Source organism: Geotrypetes seraphini, chromosome 8 (genome assembly GCF_902459505.1).
Source record: "Geotrypetes seraphini chromosome 8, aGeoSer1.1, whole genome shotgun sequence".
NCBI classification, from domain to species: domain Eukaryota; kingdom Metazoa; phylum Chordata; class Amphibia; order Gymnophiona; family Dermophiidae; genus Geotrypetes; species Geotrypetes seraphini.
The window spans coordinates 107068821-107087305 of NC_047091.1; the positions used below are offsets into that span (position 1 = coordinate 107068821).

Consider the following 18485-nt stretch of genomic DNA (forward strand, 5'->3'; position numbering starts at 1 on the left):
GTTAAAGAGGTAATCAGAGAAAGGGATGTTCAGAATAATACACAATGTAGGGTCATTGAGTACATGTAAGTAGAATACAGAGATAAGGCTTTAAGAGTTCTTGGTTACAAATCGGTTAAGCAAGTTTGTTTTAACTAGTTTTCTAAAGCTAAGATAGGATGAGGAGTGCTTAATGATGTTACCCAGCCAACCGTTCTGTTGACCTGCTTGGAAAGCAAGAGTTCTGTCCAGGTATCTTTTGTATCGGCAGGCTCTTATTGTTGGGTGGCTAAACATATGTACTCTGCATGTAGGCCTGATGGAACAATCCAAGTTAAAATGGGAAACCAGATATATGGGGGCCAAACCTAGAATAGATTTGAAACAAAGACAAGCAAATTTGAACAACACTCTTGCTTCCAGGAGCAGCCAATGAAGTTTTTGATAGTAGGGGGTTATACGTTCCCATTTTTTTATACCAAAAATCAGTTGAACTGCTGAATTTTGTATAATTCGGAGTCTTTGAATGGTTTTCTTGAAAGACCCCAGATAAATGATGTTACAATAGTCGAGCAAGCTTAAAATGGAAGATTGCACCAGTAAGCGGAATGATGCTGCATCAAAATACTTTCTGATGGTTCTTAGTTTCCATAATGTCGAGAAGCCTTTTCTAACCAGTAACTCTGTGCGAACATCTAGAGTGAGGTAACGGTCCAGCGTCACTCCCAGAATTTGTATGGAATCGACAATAGGAAACTTCTGACCGTTCAAGGAAATTGATGTATCTTTGATTTTGTCATTCGGACTTGCCAGAAAGAATTTGGTTTTTTCTGAGTTGAGGATAAAGACTCTAGTTCAGGGATTGTCACTTTTTTAAAGCAGGGGCCAATTTGGAAAAAAAATCTTCACTATGGCAGTCTGTGGTTTGAGCAAGGTAGGGGGCAGCTTCAATAATAGAACTTCTCCAGCTGCTCAGCCACATTCAGTGACTCAGTTAACTGAAACATCCTCCTATATACTCTTTCCCTCAGCCTGTCTGCTAACATTCTTTTTCAAATATTTTTCTTCTCCCTAATACTCTGTCCCCGTTCTTCATCCCATTCCTGATGCCATTGGTCTCAAACCCCACCTACCTCTCTCACCAGTCAGCCTCCATCTCTACCCAAGCTCTTCCCTCAAGTGGGTTAATAGCCCTCTCACCTTCTTTGAAGGTCAACAATGCTTCCAGACTCCTGTTCTGGTTTGTTTTTTTGGGGCACTGCACAGCTCTTGGTGACTTTGACCACCTGGTGCCAAAACCTCTGCATTGTTCTTCTCACAGTCTAATGAGAATACCAAGGGAGTCTGGATGCCATGCAGCTCAAAGTTACTGAGATCCATAGGGCTCCAGAAGAAATGGAGAAGATGTTCCAGAGAAGATGGAAGGAAAATCAGGGAGCTGCACTTAGGCTCATAGGCATCTTCCAATGCCTGCCCTGGTTCTTTTTCTCCATTTGACATGTGCTAGCTGAAAATAGATGTGTGGCAACTCCAGATTTACCTTTATACCAACATAATTTTTCTGGTTCACTGAACAGAGAGAGAGATACTTTTATCCCCAGTGGAAATAATATTTTGATAGCTGTCTTCTCATTACTCACCTTTTTCAGAATTGATGTTCCTTTGTGCCCTGTCTTAGGCTTAAATGTGACTGCTTGAAACAGCACTTTCATTGGCAAGGAACCCAAGGTCTAGGTCTAAGCTGAATGTTTTTAAAAGTGCTTAGAACCGCAGAGGATACATGGAAGACAATTCAGGGCAGAATTTCCCCACAGCCAGTTCAGCATATTTGCAAAGATTATACACAAGTTAAATTTGTCTTTATTGGGTCATCGGGTTATGCAGATTTTTCCTCATGCTTATTCATTGTGAAAATCTTGAAAACCCACTTGGCTGTCAGGTCACCAGTACATGCTTTTCATTGTAACAGATTCCTCTGTGTTTGTGCTTAAGCAGTTCTAATGGAGAACAGTAGTGGGACATGTCATATTTTATGATTTTTACAGAGATAGCAATATGTAGAAATAAATGTGTTAAGAGACTATAAACTGACATTTGGAGGACTTGTTAGAAGAGGAAATAAAGCCACAGCTTCACTCTGCCAGGAAATTCTGTAAATGTTTGGGGCTAGAGAGGTGGAACAACTTAACGCCTCCAAAACCGAACTCCTATGGATCAGAAACAAAAACACCAAATACCTACGACCTACACTAACATGGGATTCCACTCTACTAACGGCAGCAGATCAAGTTCGCAGCCTGGGAGTAACCCTAGACGGACACCTATCCCTATCTAACCACATATCCCAAGTGGTCTCCACCTCCTTCTACTACCTTCGCCAACTGAAAAGGATCAAACCCTACATCTCCACACCAGACCTCGCCCAACTCCTATACGCATATGTCCTCTCCAGACTGGATTATTGTAACTCCCTATTTAATGGACTAACCAAAAATAATATCAAACGCCTCCAACGGGTCCAAAATGCAGCCATCCGCCTCCTACACAACCTCAACTACCACGATTCCATCTCCCCGGCACTCCATGCTGAACACTGGCTCCCGATTAGCCAACGCTGTACTTTCAAAGCCCTGGCAATTGCTCACAAGAGAATCTACTCCACCACCCCCTCCTACATAAAATCCAAGCTTCCCATCTACAACCCCACTCGCACCCTCCGCTCAAAGTCAGAGATACGCCTATGCACCCCCCCCGGAAGATCCCTGCTCACAGAAACTGCCCACAAACGATCCTACAGCCACTTCATTCCACACCTCTGGAACCAACTCCCCCCCCAACTTAGACAACAGAACTCATTATTAACATTCCGTAAATCGGTAAAGACCCTCCTCTTCAACTAAAGATCTCCTCTGTCTTCTCCCCCCCTTAGGCCCCACCCTCCACTCACCTATTACCTTCCCGAACTTCCAGTACGACCCTCTCTTCTCTATCCACTAACAAATTGTACCTAAACGCTTATAACTTTCCTTAAACTAAACTACTGTATTTCCCCCCTCTCTCTTTCTGCATACTCTCCCTATATTTAATTCTCTCCAAAAACTATAAATCCAATCCCTAAACCTGTTGTACTACCTATATGTCTAGTTACTCCCCACTGTGTATGTTCATTTGTAAACCGTTCTGAGCTATTGGGAGGACGGGATAAAAATCTAAATAAATAAATAAATAAAATAAATAAATAAAATAAATTAATTAATTTAAAGAGGAAGTGAGCACATTCTTCTGTTATGACGTGAGAAGATAACTGATGAGCCTCATTGTCCCCTTCTCCATCCATAAAATATCGGGTATCTTGATGGGCAGAGAGCCACTGTTGACAACAAAGAAAGCAATCTACTTTGTTCTAAAATTCATATTATGTGTTTCTGCTTTTTTTGGCAGGCCACAGGGCACGTCTTACCTGTTCTTTACGCAGTTTAAAGCTGAAGTTCCGGAAGCAAAGATAGAGTACAGCGAGGCCTATGTAAGTCACTATGTATTAACTGGAATCAGAATGTCACTGTGTATAACTGGAGTTGGTAAATATGAAATGTTGATTAACTGTATAGGCTTATAATAACACAGCCTTTAAAGAAATGATGTCCACACCTTTGTTTAGCAGCAGGGGCTACTGGTTCCTGAAAATTCTTCAGTCTTTTTATGGTGCTCATGGTGGCATTTTATATTTTTACAAATTCCAAGTAGAATAACACATACAGAGGGATCCATTTTCAAAGACACCACCTGAGCCAGTGAGATACTTAGCTCATTTTAGTCCGTCTGTTTACCAAATTTTTAGGTAGACCTAACCAGAGAGGTTTTTGGCGGAAAATATTTGCATTTTGCCTGGGTAGATCTATTTGTGCAGCTGGGGTTGCTTGGATAAATGTAGCTGTTTAGCATTGAGAATTGGCACTAACTAGCTAAGTCCTAAGCCTGCTAAATTTGCTTTTAGCTTGTGAACTTAGGAGGATAAAGATTAGTTGGCCAGTGGGGAGAGAATGTCTGAAAACAGAGATTTAGCGCTGACTGACTCCCAAACTTAGGACTCCTTTTACAAAGTTGCGGTAGCAAGTCCCGGTGCAGCAGACATAATGCAGTCTATAGGAATTGAATAGTCTGTGTTGAATTTGCTGCATGGGAATTGCTACAAGGCTTTGTAAAAGGGGCTATTAATTAAATTTTTTAAAAACCAAACTCTCACCTTTTTGCAGCATGGAATAATTCTATACACATCATGTAAGTGGATACCTCACTGTTTTGATTTTCAGAGGCCTGTTATTACGGAATAGCAATGTTCCACAAAGAATCAAGCAGTACAATACAGACTATAAAACAACATAAACTTTAAAAGCATATCAAGAAATCAAAGTACCCCCTTCTTTGTCCTCCCATCTACAGTATGTTGACTATGTAGGTATAGTGGCAAGCCAGACTAATGAACACTAAAGGCTAAGGTATGCAATCCAGATTTTGGATAGGGTAATGTCTATCCACAATGAGACAAAAATGGTTTCCATGCTTTTTGCCATTTATGTAGAGTCTTATTACATTGGGCTGTTAACACTCCATTTCACAAAGATACCTCACTTGGGTCATCCACTTAACTAAGAAGGACATCCCACCTATTTCCAACAGCCAGTGAGAGTTAATCAAACTGCACCAAGACATCCTATAGTCAAGGGATGTCTGGAATTAGCCTATTAAAAATTAACCAAGTCTCAGTCCGTCTACTCTGGTTTTTAATTTAATTTAAGGTTGAATGCGATTTCATGATAGTGGTTTTTATCCCAGGACAAGCAGGCAGCATATTCTCACATGTGGGTGACGTCATCCACGGAGCCCGACGCGGACAGCTTTTCAAGCAAACTTGAAAGAAATTGCAAGCTTGCTATGCTGCACCACGCATGTGCATGCCTTCCCGCTCCACTAGAGGGCGCATCCCCACCTCGTGGTCCTCAGTTCTAAAGTTTCCGCGGAGCCAGAAGCCCTGATCTTTTGCTCTCTGTGTGTTTTGCCTTCTAGCACCGGGCCTTTGTTATTTTCTTTTCAGAGTCGCTGTGCACGTTCGTTTTGTTGTTTTCTATATAAAAAAAAAAAAGACTTTTACTTTTTCAGCATCGTGCTCGGCATCCGGGGGCTCCCAGATTGCCGTGGCCGCGTGGCCCCGTTCGGTCGCGGCCTGTGTTTTTCATGTCCCGGTCCTTGTCCGGGTTTAAGAAGTGCACCCGCTGTGATCGGCTGTTGTCGATCACCGACCCCCATCCGTGGTGCGTCCTGTGCCTGGGGGCTGATCATACCACCGATTCGTGTCCCAGGTGCGTGACTTTCCAACCCCCGACTCTACAGCAATGTATGCGAAACATGTCGGGTCAGACTCCTAGGTTTTGGCTGTGATATAAGCTAAGTACAAATGCACTATTTAAGCACTTTATATTTATATATATTTATTAGAGGAAATGCTATTATGTAACAAAATTTTTTTTAGATAATTTCACCACATAAAAAGCAGAACAAAGAAAAGTTTACTATCAAGAAGGTGACAGCCAATAATGAGGCGCCACGTAAGGCTTCCCGCAATTTGAAAAGCGGCTTTGCGGTGGAGTGGTGGGGCTGAGGCTTCCCTTTGAGATTTATTACTGATGTTAACAATATAGAGTCCAGATGATAAACGCCTATATGAGATAGTACTGGACTTTAAGGAACATTCTAACTTATGCCACAGTTTATTTGTGCTCCATTTCTGAGACATTTTCCACCTCTATAAATGTAATTTTCACCTTTAGAAAATAAGAGACCAATATCTGAAAATAGTGACAATAAAGATTAGGAAATAAAAACTAGGAAATAGGAATTGTGTACAAGAGTTGAGTAGCATTAGTCTAATATCAGTGGGTTTAATAGAATAGTGGATACTTTTTAAACATTTACTTATTTATTCAGTTTTCTATACCATTCTCCCAAGGGAGCTCAGAACAGTTTACATGAATATGACCCCTAGTCCCTCTCTTTCCACACTATCTCCAACACAGGGGAAACACCTTAGGGAAGGCATGACTAAGAGGAACAGGCATGAGGTACCATCTATACCAATGGTCTCAAACTCACGGCCCGCCAGGTACTATTTTGAGGGCCTTGGTATGTTTATTATAATCACAAAAGTAAAATAAAACAGTTTCTTGATCATATGTCTCTGTAGCTATAAATTACAATATTATTATTAAGATTTAGCCAAAAGGAAAGATTTATAAACTATAAAGAATTTTACCTCATGCAAAATTGTCATTTCTTTAATAAAACATTAAGGAGCTCATAATAAAAAACCCAAACGGCTAAAAAGTGGCCTAAATGGGTACTTGGACGATCAAAAAGCCTGATCATCCAAGTACCCATAATCAAAGCTTAGGCCTCTAAATGCACAGAGAGAAAAGAGGCGTGTTTAGAGGCGGGGAAAGGGCGGGGGGGGGGGGGGGGGGGTGGGCCGACCTAGACCTAGGCGTACAACAGGTATAACCAAAAATTTTGAGAGGTTGCCTAGTCGGCACTTATATGTTTTGACTTAGACCAAGTCAAAATAGGTATAAATGCCGAAAAAGGGGCCTGCTGAGCTGATCGCTGCAGCTCAGCGGCCCCAGCAACCTGCCTATCACTGCAGGAGAGATGGCTCATCTCTCCTGCCGCGATGATGATCGCCCACCCCCTCCGAACTGCAGCACTTCGAGGTGAGCATTGACGGCAGGGGACATGCCCTGCCCTGATGCTCACCCCGAAGTGCCGCGGTTCGGAGGGGGGTGGACGATCATTATCGCGGCAGGAGAGATGAGCCATATCTCCTGCAGCGATGAGCTCTCCCCTCTACAACAATCGGGCAAGAGGGCAAGCCCCACTTGCCGGCGGCACTCTCACCCCCCCACCGGCCGATTCCGATGGGGCCAGGAGGGAGCCCATGCCCTCCTGGCCCGGCGATCCCCCACCCCCCTCCTCCCTGCCAATTCCAATGGAGCCAGGAGGGAGCCCAAGCCCTCCTGGCCCGGTGACACCCCCTACCCCCCACCCCCACTAAAATATGACCCCTGCCGACCCCCCCAACCCCATTCCCCCCACCTTTAAATCGTTGGTCGGACAAAGGGGCCTAAGCCTACTGGGCCTATTCCAGTTGACTCAGGCATTTCAGGGATTTGAGCCGCCTGGGCCAATCAGGCCATAAGGCCAGCCATTCAACGGATGGGCTTGGCACCCGTTCGTCTGACCAATGATTTAAAGGTAGGGGAGATTGGGGTCGTGGGGTCGGTGGGGGGTTCGTATTTTAGTGGGGGTGGGGGGTAGGGGGTGTCACCGGGCCAGGAGGGCTTGGGTTCCCTCCTGGCCCCATCGGAATCGGCGGGGTGGAGGTTGGGGATCACTGAGCCAGAAGGGCTTGGGCTCCCTCCTGGCCCCGATTGTGTTGATGGGTGGGGGGTCGTGGTGCTGCCAGGCCAGGAGGGCTTGGGCTGCCTCCTGCCCCGATGTCAGCGGGGGAGGGGTGGGGGAGGGCACGGTTTGCCAGGGCAAGAGGGCTTGGGCTCCCTCCTGCCTGATCGTGTCGGGAGGTTAGGGGGTTCTGCGGGTAGGAGGGCTTGGGCTCCCTCCTGCCTCAATCGTGTCGGGTGGGTGGTCGCAGTGCCGCCGGGCCAGGAGGGCTTGGGCTCCTCCTGCCCCATCGGAATCGGCCAGGTGGGGGGGGGGGTGTGAGTGAGGGTGCCGCCGGGCAGGAGGGCTTGGGCTCCCTCCTGCCCGGATTGTTGTAGGGGGGGGGGGATTCTGTAACCGGTGTTGTTTTTGACAGACACCGGTTACAGAATCCAGCTTTTAGGCGAAGGACTGGCTCCTGCTTCGCCTAAAAGCTCTTGGTTTGGGCGTTTGTTACTTAGGCTTTTTTTGGGTTCATTATATTTAGTAATTGTAGACGTAGTGGTGGTCTGGGCGTTTAAACAGCTGAACGTAGAGGCAGGCTATTATAAAAAAAAATCAACAACTCCTTTTGGACGCTTTTTTTGATAATGGACATTTTCCCTGCTTCTACTTTCAACATTTAAAGCCTTAGGCCAATAGGGAACTTAGATGTTTTTTTTTTAATATGCCCCTCCATCTATTTTTTCTGAAGCTCTCCAAGTACCTACAAATCCAAAATGTGGCCCTGCAAAGGGTTTGAGTTTGAGACCACTGATCTATACCTCATCTTCACATAATTCTCTTGTATACTTCCTGCTCTCAAAATCCTCATCTTTACCCACTCCTTTTCCTCATGTGACCGCCCCCCCAACTCCCTCTCCTATTGATTCCTATGTGTGGAACTTACCTTGGCCAGGCTTGTCAAATGTCTGTAAGGACCTCCTAAGGATCCTAAAATCTTCAGACATCTGTAAGGAAGGCCTGTTTCCTAAGGATCCTCTGCTTTAAGAGAGGACGTGTACCAGTTTGCAATAAGCAAAGGATCCTCTGCTTTAAGAGAGGACGTGTACCAGTTTGCAATAAGCAAATGGGTTGCATGGAGGGAATTGAAAATCATTGTAGCCAAGGGTATAATAGCATTGCCCTCAAAATAGTTACTCACAGCACCGCAGGCCCTGAGTTTCCCATATTCTGAACGCATTCTGTCCCATCCCTGGTTGAAGTAGGGAATTAAAGGCAATAGTGGTAAATCTGGAATGTTGAAAATCAGGTTCTCTGCTTATACTATCCCAGTGAAGAAGGGAGCTTACAATAGAAGAGCAAAGCTCAGGCACCAGAACCTTAAGCCTACATAGTAACCATAATAAATGTGCTAGCTTAATAGTTCCTTGCTTGTACTGCTCAGTATGTGAACTTATAACTTATAAGGGCGATTTTGAAACCAGTCCACTGTATGTGCTTCTACCACACTGTGGTACCATATCAGGTCTAGAACCCCCAAGCCCCCTTAGAAATTGTCAGACGCTTATTATGCCAAATAAACTTAACAAGTCTTTCCTGAAGTGATGCTAGACATCTTTTTGGGAGATATCTTACAATATTGACATTTATGCAGTGCTTTATTACACATTACATAGCAATAGAGTGAGTTCTGCCCCCAGAAAATTTACACTCCCAAGTGGATATGTGAGGTAGTGGGAGATGCAAGATTTGAACCCAAGTTTTTTGGATTCTAGCTCATTATTCTAACCATTAGACTACTCACATTCTTCCTGGAATAAAGTAGGTTCTGTGTGACCTTAGGGGAGCTTCTGTACCTCAGCTTACTTGACTGGAATTTGGTAACAGATTTCACCTATAGTATCAGAACTACTAAGTAAACTTTCCGTTCTTGAGGTGGCTGTATAGCTGCTTTGGAAATGTTATGAGAGCAAGCCTGCTGGACTGTTTCACTGAAATGCACCATAAAAACCAACATCTGACTATAATTTAAAAAGACAGAGAAATAGAGCTACAAAACAGGGAGCAATCTGATTTTGGTCCATTGAAATTTCTGTTTATATCTTTTTCAAGTGATATTGTATTCTAATTGTTTGATATTTACTGTACACTTGTGAATTATAAAATGAATAAAAAATTTTAAAAAAAAAATAAATTTCAGTTTATTACAGTTTTATAAGTCTTTATTCCTTCCTCTGATAAGCAGAGTGATAGTGACAGAATTCAACCTTTTAAGCCATTTTGCTTACTAGCTTGTAGCATTCTAGCTCCCTGGAATTTTATTGGTGCTTCTTGAACATTCTGTCACATCAGAATCGTGAATATGGTATTGGCTGTTTTTTATAGCTCATAGTTGAATTCTTATCCCTGTTAGATGCCTGTCTTGCCTTTATTGTAGTGTAAGAGGTGAACTGCTGCTATTACATTTCATAAACTGGGAAATACGGATGGTGTAGTTTATACAGGCAGAGAAGTACTCAGAAATGCATAGGGCTTCCTCACTATCTTGACTACCTTGAATCAGGTACAGCATGGATGGACCATTCAGCTCTTTATCTGCTGTCATTTACAGTATTCAGATATGTTCAGGGCTTTAATTATCAAAAGCTGACACTTCTCCCTCCCTTATTTCTAAATCAGTCTTATGTGTTAATTTTTTTTTCTTCTTTGGGTTTGTTGGGGCAGTAATATTTTATCACCTTCTTTTAGTCTCAGGCAGCAGCAGACGGGCACAAAAACGTTGCCCTGAACAGAGAAGAGTATGAAGTCAGTGAAACAGCAGGTCAGTATGCGTGAAAATTCAGCAGAAAATAAGCCCAGGCAGTTTCTTTATGATGTATCTGTGACAAAATTCCTAATGGAGCTGCTTTGTATTCATGCCGTCTTTAATGGAAGATAAAGGGGGTGGAACTTGTATACTGCTTTTTCTATGTGTTTTACACATTTATCCCAGGACAAGCAGGCGGCATATTCTCTACATGTGGGTGACGTCATCCACAGAGCCCCGTCGCGGACAGCTTTTCAAGCAAACTTGATTGAAGATCTTAAAGTTTGCTAGTGCTGCACCGCGCATGCGTGTGCCTTCCCGCACAGCTAGAGGGCGCGTCTCCTCAATGTGGTCCTCAGTTCTTAGTTTTCCACGGAGCCAGAAAGCCCTGTCTCTCTTCTCTGCGACTCTAAGTGCCTTTCTTTCACCGCGGCTTCTTTTATTATTTTTCTTCGGAAGTCGCTGTGCCCCGCGCCTTTTATTATTTTCCTAAACGAAAACAAAAAAAACAAACCCCAAAACATTTTGTTTTCCTTCTTTGTTCGCAACCGGGGGATCCCGGTTTTTTCCTTGGCCGCCCGGCCTTGCAGTGGCCGCCCAGCCTCGGCGTTCCTTCCTGCCTTATGTCTCGGCCTCTTATCGGGTTCAAGAAATGCACGCAGTGCGGTTGGGTGATCTCCATCAAAGACCCGCACCGTTGGTGTATCCTTTGCCTGGGTGTTGACCACCCTATGGACTCTTGCCCTCATTGTGCCACCCTTCAGCCTCGGGCTCTTCGTCGACGGCAGGCCAAGATTGTGGAACTCTTCAACATGGACCTGCCAGTGGAGAAATCCTCGACCCCGGTCTTGGCCTCAACCTTTGTCTCGACGTCGGCCTCGAAGACCTCAGCCCCGAGCAAGTCTCCCTTGACTTCGAAGGCCTTGGCAACTCCGGCTTCGAAGACCTCAGCCTTGGGTAAGTCTCCTCTTCCTCCTTCAGGTTCAGCTCAGCTACCGAAGAAGCTGTCCTCGGAGTCTCTGGCCAACCAGGCAGTGAGTGTAGTCCTGCCAGCCTCGGCGAGACCTCCTCCTAAGCGTGCCTCCACATTACGGGAATACTCTGCATCGAGGTTGCCCTAGTTGGAGCGCAATCCTGCACCAGTTCGTCAAAATCCTTTGGTCTCGGTGTCGATGTTCGAGGATATGCTTAAGGCTATCTTAACCTCGCAGATCTCCTCTGCTTTGGCTCAGCTTGCCCCGGCCTCGACCTCGTTGTTGACCAGCCTGAGCGTCGCGCCGAGGGCTCTCGAGGCAAGGTGCGTCGGTCTCGACGCTTGTCCTCGAGTGACTCCTCGCCTACTCCCTCGAGGCGGACTTCTCCCGCAGCCCGACCTCGGTCGAAGCACCGGCCTAAACGTACTTCTTCCTCGAGGCAGTGGTCCACCAAACGACCTAGGGATTCTCCCCCGAGACAGGGTAGGTCACCGGGTCCTTGCACTACTGGGTCCATCAAGCCCTCGGACCTAGTACTGTCTGACTCTCGTCTTCATCGCTCTCCCGTGCTGTCTCGGTCTCCGAACCGAGGGGCTTTGAGGTCGAAGACTCCAACCTCCCTGCCACGTCGGAAGGTCTCTTCTTCCCGAGGCTCGCCGAGGCAGGCTCCCCGGGTCTCCGTGCCTTTGAACTCTCCTCGAAGATCTCCGCCTTTGCGGTAGCCATGTGCCGCCTAGCTTGGCTCTGCAAGACCGGCTGGCGAATCTCTTGTATTTGGGCAATGAACTCTTGACGGCTCCATTGAGGCAGCCACCAAACACCTCTCCGAGCATGAACACTCCTTTGCCTTCTTGGTCAGACCCAAGGCAAAGCCCACTCCTCCTAAGTCGTACAAGTTGCCTCCCCAGCGTTATTCCCAGAAGTCCACGCTGGCTGTTTCCAGGCCGCCTCCTCGGCGTCCGCAGCAGCAAAGGGCCCCTCAGAAGCCTCAGGCCCCTGTGACGGCTAAGCCTGCGCCGTCCTTTTGACTATCCCTGTTGGAACGAGCCGGCTCCCTCTGTCCTCGAGCCTTCTCCTCTGCCTATAGGGGGCAGTGCCTTTTATCACCGCTGGGAACTGATTACTACGGACAACTGGGTCCTCTCCGTCATCAGAAAGAGGTATTCTCTACACTTCCGGACGCCTCCTCCGGACCTGCCCCCAAGAGAGTGTCCTTCCAACAGAGCGCAACTCCCCCTTCTTCTCCAGGAGGCTCATGCCCTCCTTCACCTCCGGGCAGTGGAGGAGGTCCCTTTGTGTCAGCGGGGCACCAGATTCTACTCCCAGTACTTTCTAGTCCCCAAAAAGACTGGATACCTGCGACCTATCCTGGATCTCCGGGTGCTGAACAAGTTCCTGGTCAAGGAGAAGTTCCTTATGCTCTCTCTTCCCACGTTGTATCCCCTGTACCTGAAAAAGGCCTACACTCGCATCCCGATCCACCTGGCCTCTTGCAGGTTCCTTCGCTTTCAGGTGGGAGACCTTCACCTGCAGTATCGAGTACTCCCGTTCGGTCTTGCTTCGTCCCCACGAGTCTTCAAGAAGTGCCTTGTGGTGGCAGCGGCCCTACAGTTGCAGGGTCTTCAAGTGTTCCCGTACCTCGACGACTGGCTTATCAAAGCACCGTCAAGGCGGGAGGTTATTTCAGCGACCCAACGGACTATTACGTTCCTTCAGCGTCTGGGCTTCGAGGTCAACTTCTCCAAGTCCCAGTTATGCCCCTCTCAGTCTCTGAAGTTCATTGGGGCGATTCTGGACACGGTTTGCCTCCGCTCGTTTCTGCCTCAACCTCGGCTGATCGATGGGAAATCACTCTCGGTCCATCCAGTTGTTTCTCAATTCATGAGGGGCCTTTTTAATGTTCATCCCTCACTCAAACCCCTGGCTTTTTACCTCCAACGCACCCAAACTCATTGCACGGCTCCTCAACTCTTCATATCTTTTGATCCTAATCGGTTGGGGCCTCCTGTTTCCAAGTGCACCTTGTCCAACTGGTTGGCTGCTTGTATTTCCTTCTGCTACGCTCAGGCTGGCCTCCTGCTGCAGGGTTGGGTCACGGGGCATGCCTATTGAGATCTGCAAGGCCGCCACTTGGTCCTCGGTTCATACATTCACCTCTCACTACTGTCTGGATACTTTTTCCAGACGTGACGGCCAGTTCAGCCAGTCGGTTTTACGTAATCTGTTCTCCTAAATTGCCAACTTTCCCACCGTTCCCTTCTGGTTAGCTTGGAGGTCTCCCACATGTAGAGAATATGCTGCCTGCTTGTCCTGGGATAAAGCACAGTTACTTATCGTAATAGATGTTATCCAGGGACTGCAGGCAGATATTCTCGCAACCCTCCCACCTCCCCGGGTTGGCTTCTTTTGCTAGCTATCTGAACTGAGGACCACGTTGAGGAGACGCGCCCTCTAGCTGAGCAGGAAGGCACACGCATGCGCGGTGCAGCACTAGCAAACTTTAAGATCTTCAATCAAGTTTGCTTGAAAAGCTGCCTGTGACGGGGCTCCGTGGATGACATCACCCACATGTAGAGAATATCTGCCTGCTGTCCCTGGATAACACCTGTTACGGTAAGTAACTGTGCTTTATACCTGGGGCAATAAAGTGTTAAGTGACTTGCCCAGAGTCACAAGGAGCTGCAGTAGCAATTGAACTCACAACCTAAGAGTGCTGAGACAGCTGCTCTTACCACTAGGCCACTCCCAAAATTTTTAATGATGATAAATATTTACTACTATTCTTCATCTACTATTTATTTATTTATTCAATTTTCTATATTGTTCTCCCAAGGAAGCTCAGAACAGTTTACATTAATTTATTCAGGTACTCAAGCATTTCCCCCTGTCTGTCCCGGCAGGCTCACAATCTAGCTAATGTACCTGGAGCAATGGGGGGATTAAGTGATTTGCCCAGGGTCACAAGGAGCAGCGTGGGTTTGAACCCACAACCTCAGGGTGTTGTAGCTTTAACCACTGTGCCACACTCTCATAAGATTTTGTGCAAGGTCTATTCTTGCAGAGTCCTCTCCTGCAGTTTGGACTGCCAGAAGTTTTACCTAGGCACAACCGTGCTTCTTGTCTATAGTACTGATTAAACTTTTAATAAATATTGTCTTGTAGACTAGTACTTAGAAAGTGAAAACAAGGCTGAGTTGGCCAACTTTACCTTTCATGAGCTGTAGCAGCTGTTCAGTGAGGGTTTTGCTTAATGTGTCATTTCTTCCCTTATGCTCATGTATGTTGTGTTTTTTTGTTCTTTTTTTTTAATTCTAGTGACACACAAACCAGGGATGTTCCGTTCACAACTGTGCAAGCTCGTGCTGGTAGCAAAGTTGTCTCACAGCGAACTCTGATCTGGGAACCTGGGTGTAGATCTGTGACTCAGGGCTGGAAAACAGAGTGGGAAGAAAGGGGACCACAATTTGGATCTTATTCTGAATTTATAGGACTAACATTTCTGAAGAACTGTGAAGACCATAGTAAGATAGGAAGTACTATATTTTGGCTAAGCAAGCCTGGCAACCACCTCTGTCAGATGCTGTTTGCACTACACTCTTTCACCTCTTATAGCAGATTATCTGGGGAGAATAACAGTGTCTGTAGCAGAGGTGGGATGGATTTACATGTTCTTGACCAGTAAAGTCTTTTTTTTATTACCCTAAGTGTGACTGCTTTGTCATTAATAAAATCTTTTTAGAACTATTTTGATGTAAAAAAAAAAAAGGCATGAAACCGAATACTTTGGCCACTTTTGGGGTTTTTTAAAATCACCGACCGCTGCAGTAAAAGCATTGACACTCATAGAATGTCTAGACATTCTATGAGTGTCAAAGCTTTTGCCGCAGCGGCTAGCAATAAAAAACCCTTCACACGGTTTGATAAAAGGGGGCATTTACTTGCTAGGCTAAAACATTATTAGGCTATAGTAAAGCCATAATCTCATGACTGTTGGATAATTTGTTGATTCCCAAATTTGGAGAGCATAGCCCCAAGCTTTTTGCTTCTCTTACACAGGAATTGATTGTTCACTAGAATACTGAACCAGCCCAATGAGCAGGTTTAAGCTGGAAGGGCTAGGAATTGCCACATTTAACATAAGAGGTTAATTACTTATAGTAATACAGACTTTACCAAGTAAACTCCCTCTTCAAAATTGGTTTTACCAAATGAAATTTGGATATTTTGTCTTGTGGGGTGTGTTGGAGAAATTTTTAGGAAGTAAAATCCAGGGAGGAGCATCATTACCTATGCTGGTTTCTCATTACATTTCTTTTTATGGTGTTGGTGGTCTGTATGGGTTCTACTGTTATCACTCTGGCATGAGGATTCCTCCCACCACCTAAATATAACTTTCCCTTTTCTGAATTCTACTTGATGACCTTGGAGTAGGAAACATGAAATGAACAATACTGTGCAACATTTACTGGGTGTATGATATAAACCCTTATGTTTTAATGTTTACCTAATTCCAGGAAAGAACATCTGTCTGTTTTACTCATCTACATAAACATTTATTTTTATTTGATGGACTTGTGAAAGCCTGCTTCACTTTTTCCATTTGTAAATAAAAGAGAAATAAAATGTTTTATAAGATGATTTTGGTTTTACTTTCTCTCTGGCAGATTTATTTTGAGATGATGCGTAGTGTGCATTAGAGACCAAAGTTTTTCCACCTTATTTTTCAGCAGTGCTGTAAAAAGATATAAATATAACTTTCAGTGAAAAGTGCTGTCCACCCAGTCCTTGCAAATGCTCTGAAGAAGACTTCAGTTATATCCAGTGATAATCCACTGCTCTGGCACTTACTGAACAATATTCAGTTACTGGTTTTAATATTCCTGGGCCTCAAACTGACTTTCAAGTACCACTAGAAGAAGACCTCCTGGAACTTGGGGCCCTTATGCTTGCTGAGTCACTGTTAGAGGAGGTAAAATCGAGTAGCATCATTCTGAAAGACCTATTTTGGGGTTTCTCTTTGTACATTCACAATGGCACCAGTCTCATCTACACTATAAATGACAAATGATATTTCAGTGTCTTTGCTCTAAGACATCAACTTCAAATAAGGCAGTTTGGACTCTTTTTGATTATTTTAAAAAAAAAAAATTTATCCAGATTTTGCAAGTAGTGAAATAGATGAAAACGCTGCTTTCAGGGTAGTTTAACAGTATAGCACAACAGGACATTGTGTCGGGCACAAACTTATGGATTAATCCAGTCTATCTATTCCCACTGAAGCTGATAAAATAGGCATATTTGTATGTCACAGAGGTTTGGGTAATACTTTTTTTCCCTAAATATACAAAGGGATCCTCACAAACTACAGTAGACTCTCAGTTAACCGGCACCCATGGAAATTGATAGATGCCAGATCAATGTAGTTTCTGTTTGCTTGGCCTAACTACTATACCCCAAACTATGCTATACTATAAACTGTTCCAGACAAACTACCAGACATGTGGTAGGCAAAGCGTGGGCGTACTCAGGTGTGCCATGGCAAATTTACGCTTAAATTTCCACCAGAAATTGATTTTATTTTCATTTTTATTTAAAGTACAGTACTCCCCCCGATATTTGCGGGGGTTCCGTTACAGGAACCTCCGCGAATCTTGAAAAACCGTGAATATGGTTTTTAGTGGGGGGCGACAGGAGAGGGCAGCCGGAGTGCCGGCGAGTGAAGGAAATCATTCATGGTATGCTCCGACCGCCTCTTCCTGCACTAAAGTCGGGCCTCACCAATCAGGAGCTGCTTTGGCACACAGCACCCGATTGGTGAGGCCCGACTTTAGTTCAGGAAGAGGCGGTCAGAGCATACCACGAGCGATTTCCTTCACTCGCCGGCGCTCCAGTGCTCTCTCCTGCCTGGTCATTCATGGTTGGAAAATACTATGAATGACTGGGAACGCGAATCGCCAACTGCGAATGACCGGGGGAGCACTGTATACAGTATTTCTTAATTAACTAGAATTCTTAAGCTACCAGAAAAAAAATCTGAGTTCCAGGTAACAGTCTACTGTATTTATTTTTGCAAATATTTTACTTATAAAGGTTCCGATGGAAGAGAAGCCCAGCACTTTTTGGGCCTCTAGCAGTTTTGTGTTTTCTAATTCTTGAATGCAGTAGCTCAAGCCACAGAGGGTACATAATATATTAATCATCTTTCCCACAGATGGAGAATGAGTGGAACACAATCTTTTTTTTTTTTTTAACAATAAGGCAACTTCCTAAGGTCAGCAACAAATTTATTTCCAGACAAATGAAATCGCCATTAAGGATGCACTGCAGTTTTCTGCCAGATTCTTACAATTTTGGTTAGTTCTGTGGTCAGGCAACATAACATCAGTTATTGTATCGAAATCTATCAGTGTCAGTTCTTGGCTTCTGGTTTTCTGTTTCAGACGCCTGCAGCAGTCAATTTTAGATCAAGCTAAGGATAAAATGCATTCCGCATCATCGCTTTCATCGTGCTTTCCTTAGCTATGAATTAATGTGCATGTGGTTTGGTAAGAGAGAGCCATCTGTCACCACATTTCAACCACTTAGGAAAACAGCACAGCAGTTTGAGAAAACTGGTGAAAACTATTAAGCTTTGTGCCTTTAAACAAGTTCATTTCTTCTTTCTATCTACTACAGATTTCTTAGTAATAGCGCTGCTCATAAGCAGTTTTCATAATTGCCACATCTTTGGAAGGAGGTAGATAGAATTTTGAATTGAATAGAAGCTGATACTGTTACTGCTTGCCTGCATGTTTTATGGCAGCTGCATGATCCTTGCTAATTGATTGGTTACTGAGGAACACAGGACAAGCAGGGAGCATATTCACACATGTGGGGTGATGTCATCAACTGAGACCAGTACAGGCAGGCTCGAGATTGCCCACACCACACATGCACCGATGCCTTTGCACCCGACGTCAGCTCCTAGGACCATCAGTTCTTAGTTTTCTGTGGGACGAATAAGCTGTGTTCTTGAAATCTCTCCAAGCGCCTCAATTTTTTCCCCTTATAGTTGCTTTCCCATTTGTTTTTTTCCCTTTTCTTTTATCTCAGTAAGTTTTATTTAATTTGAACAAAGTTTTTGCTTTAGGCATTTTGACCCTGTCTTGCCTAATTTTGGACCAGCATTGAGATTTTTTTGTGTTCACTCTTACTCAACCTTCCTGGGACCACTGAGTCCTTCGATCTAGCTGCAGCAGTGTTCCCTTCCATATCCAGGGCTTGAGTAAGTGGTTTTAATCGGAGGACTTGGTATA

At 44.8% G+C, this 18485-nt stretch overlaps 1 protein-coding gene across 1 annotated transcript in view; it reads left to right on the plus strand.

The window, feature by feature from the left end:
- MYDGF (myeloid derived growth factor) overlaps nt 1-15828 on the plus strand; it is a 36676-nt gene extending 20848 nt beyond the window's left edge. Inside the window, exons 4-6 of the mRNA XM_033956535.1 lie at nt 3421-3502; nt 10159-10231; nt 14506-15828. Of these exons, the coding sequence (XP_033812426.1) occupies nt 3421-3502; nt 10159-10231; nt 14506-14585 (235 nt within the window). The 3' untranslated portion in view covers nt 14586-15828. The remainder of the gene's footprint in view (nt 1-3420; nt 3503-10158; nt 10232-14505) is intronic.
- The last annotated feature ends 2657 nt before the right edge of the window (nt 15829-18485 follow it).